This window comes from Vicia villosa, linkage group LG7 (genome assembly GCF_029867415.1).
Source record: "Vicia villosa cultivar HV-30 ecotype Madison, WI linkage group LG7, Vvil1.0, whole genome shotgun sequence".
NCBI classification, from domain to species: Eukaryota; Viridiplantae; Streptophyta; class Magnoliopsida; order Fabales; family Fabaceae; genus Vicia; species Vicia villosa.
Window position 1 is genome coordinate 25995733 of NC_081186.1, and position 2540 is coordinate 25998272.

At 36.1% G+C, this 2540-nt stretch overlaps 1 protein-coding gene across 1 annotated transcript; it reads left to right on the forward strand.

The window, feature by feature from the left end:
• The first annotated feature begins 235 nt into the window (after positions 1-235).
• Positions 236-1296, forward strand: LOC131617053 (kunitz type trypsin inhibitor 106-like). Its single transcript, XM_058888436.1, has one exon. The coding sequence runs from the start codon at positions 367-369 to the stop codon at positions 985-987; it is 621 nt and encodes a 206-aa protein (XP_058744419.1). The 5' UTR covers positions 236-366; the 3' UTR covers positions 988-1296.
• Positions 1297-2540: the final 1244 nt, after the last annotated feature.

Genomic DNA, 2540 nt, shown 5'->3' on the forward strand with positions numbered 1-2540 from the left:
AATAAAACAAATTAAATTAAAAAAAATACAAGTAATATTAATTATATATTCAATTATTTTCCGATGAATAAAATTATTAGTAGCGACTATTGTATGAAACAATGCTATATTAATTTATTTAATGATCACTTTTCTAAGTCTATATAAATAATATCTAAATTGAGACTGAGAGGTACAAAGCAAACAACAACAAAAAATTAAATTTATGTTTTGGACTTTATTCATCTATGTACTTATGGCTTTCATCGCCTACATTAATTAATCATCACAATTCTATAAATACTTTGCCTAGCAACATCAAAATATACACATCAATTGTTACAAAACCCAAATCCAGAAAGTCTTTCAGTGTTACAATAATCAACCATGTCAATGAGCTTGTCTGCTAGTTCCCTCATCATTCCTGCTCATGTGTGTCTCTTTATGATTATGACCACAACATCAATAGCTCAGTTTGTCCTCGACACAAACGGTGAACCCGTTGAAGGCGACAAGGGATACTTCATCAGACCAGTTATCACAAACAACGGAGGACGTTTTACTTTGGTCAACAGAAATGGATCATGTCCTTTACATGTTGGTCTTGAGAACACTCACTTTCCACAACATAGTTTGGCTGTAAAATTCACTCCTTTCTCTCCCCATCACGACTTTGACGATGTGAGACTTAACCAAGACTTGAGGGTGACATTCCAAGCCTCCCCAAGTTGCGAGCAGTCAACAGAATGGAGGTTGGGTGAAATCACAAGGACTGGAAGAAGGTTGATTGCAACTGGGAGAGATGATGACACAGTTGGATCATATGGTAACTTCTTTAGGATCATAGAGACCCGAATTGCAGATATGTATAATATTCAGTGGTGCCCTACAGAGGTATGTCCTAATTGTAGATTTGAATGTGGCACTATAGGTACTCTTCTTGAGAATGAAAAGATTCTGTTGGCACTGGATGGCAGTCCCCTCCCGATTTTTTTCGAGAAAGAATGATTTTTAATTTTGTTTTGTTAGGGTGGTGGATTTAGGTGCCATTTTCTTGATTCATGTAATAAAGGTCCAAAAGCTTGTGTACAACTTTTATACTATATATTTGGAGAACTCATCGTCACTGTATTTTATTGAGTAAGCCATATTTTTTCCTATCGAAGGTGTGGAGGGTTGTTATTATTTTTTTGAAAGGCAAAAAGCAGACAGAGATATATTAATAGAAAGGCATAAGCAATGCCATAGTTCAATATAAAAAGGTACAAAACTCAAACCAGAAACTAAGTGAGAAGTTGAGACATTAGAGTAACTTATCCAAGCCAAGACCCTTCTGTCTTTGATTCAACAGTCAGCCCCTTCTTTCTATTACAGAATAAACAAAATTCAATGATATGAAGTAGAGCTAACAAGAGAATAATAACTCCAATCTAAAATGATACGCAGCCCAAATAACATAGCTGAGACAACAACCACTTTGCTGTAAAAAAAATTCTACCACCAAACACAAGCTATTCCATAAAAAAGAGAAAAAACCAAACATCGATGAACCCAATACCGAGCACCGATAATTTGCAATTCAGAAGCTGGACACAAACACGCGGACCCTTATCCAAAACCCCAAAGCCAAAATCCACAGGGACTTAACTCCACTGCTGCCTATCAAACCAGACAAAAAAATATATCCCGGGAACTAACACGCCCTAATAACCTGCATTATAGAAGAACCAGCCGAACCACATTGCTGATACGCAAGGTGCTCCAGTCCTGCACAAAGAAAAATGAGTCTGTACAGATCTAGTTTCCACTAAAACAACTCCAATTTTTACTTTCCACCCAATCCCACAAATGACTCTAAGCCCGATGCATTCCCATGGATTTGTAATCCTTTGATCGAGTGAGTAGTGGAACCCCCAATTTTACTTTTAAGCCACTTCCAAGTAGTCAACTTTAGAGAAGATATAACAGTGAAGCATCCAATTTGGATTCCCTCAGCGATCTGCACCCGGAACTGACTACAGCAAGTAGCGCCTATCCGCATAGCGCACATGACCTGAAGAAATAGACAATTTCCTGTCTTACATAAGGCCTCTCCAATATTAGGCCCGACCCTGCAACAACTAGCACCACAGCAGATAGAACAAGCAGAGCAAACCAACTGATTGCCACCTAAACGCGTTATCGAAGGCGTGGATGGTTGTTATAATAGTTTTACCACTATAAATTTAAACACACAACTGCGAGGTAAGACTTTAAATCTAAGTAATATTGTTCAACCTAATAATATCGATACTTGAACATAAACTTGCAAATTTGTTATTATAGTCTATAAATATATTAATGTGTGTAATTCTCAGTAATTATAATCCAACATGTAAGTTGTCACAACCGTTAGAGACATTGACAACTTATGACTTATTTGCATCACAAAAAGTAGGCTAAACTACAAATTAGGCTACTAATTAAAATACTAAATTCTAACAAATGATCTCCTAAAGTGCACATTATTACATAAAACAACTAAGTTGTTCAAAATTATAATCAAATTTATCTAAACTAAT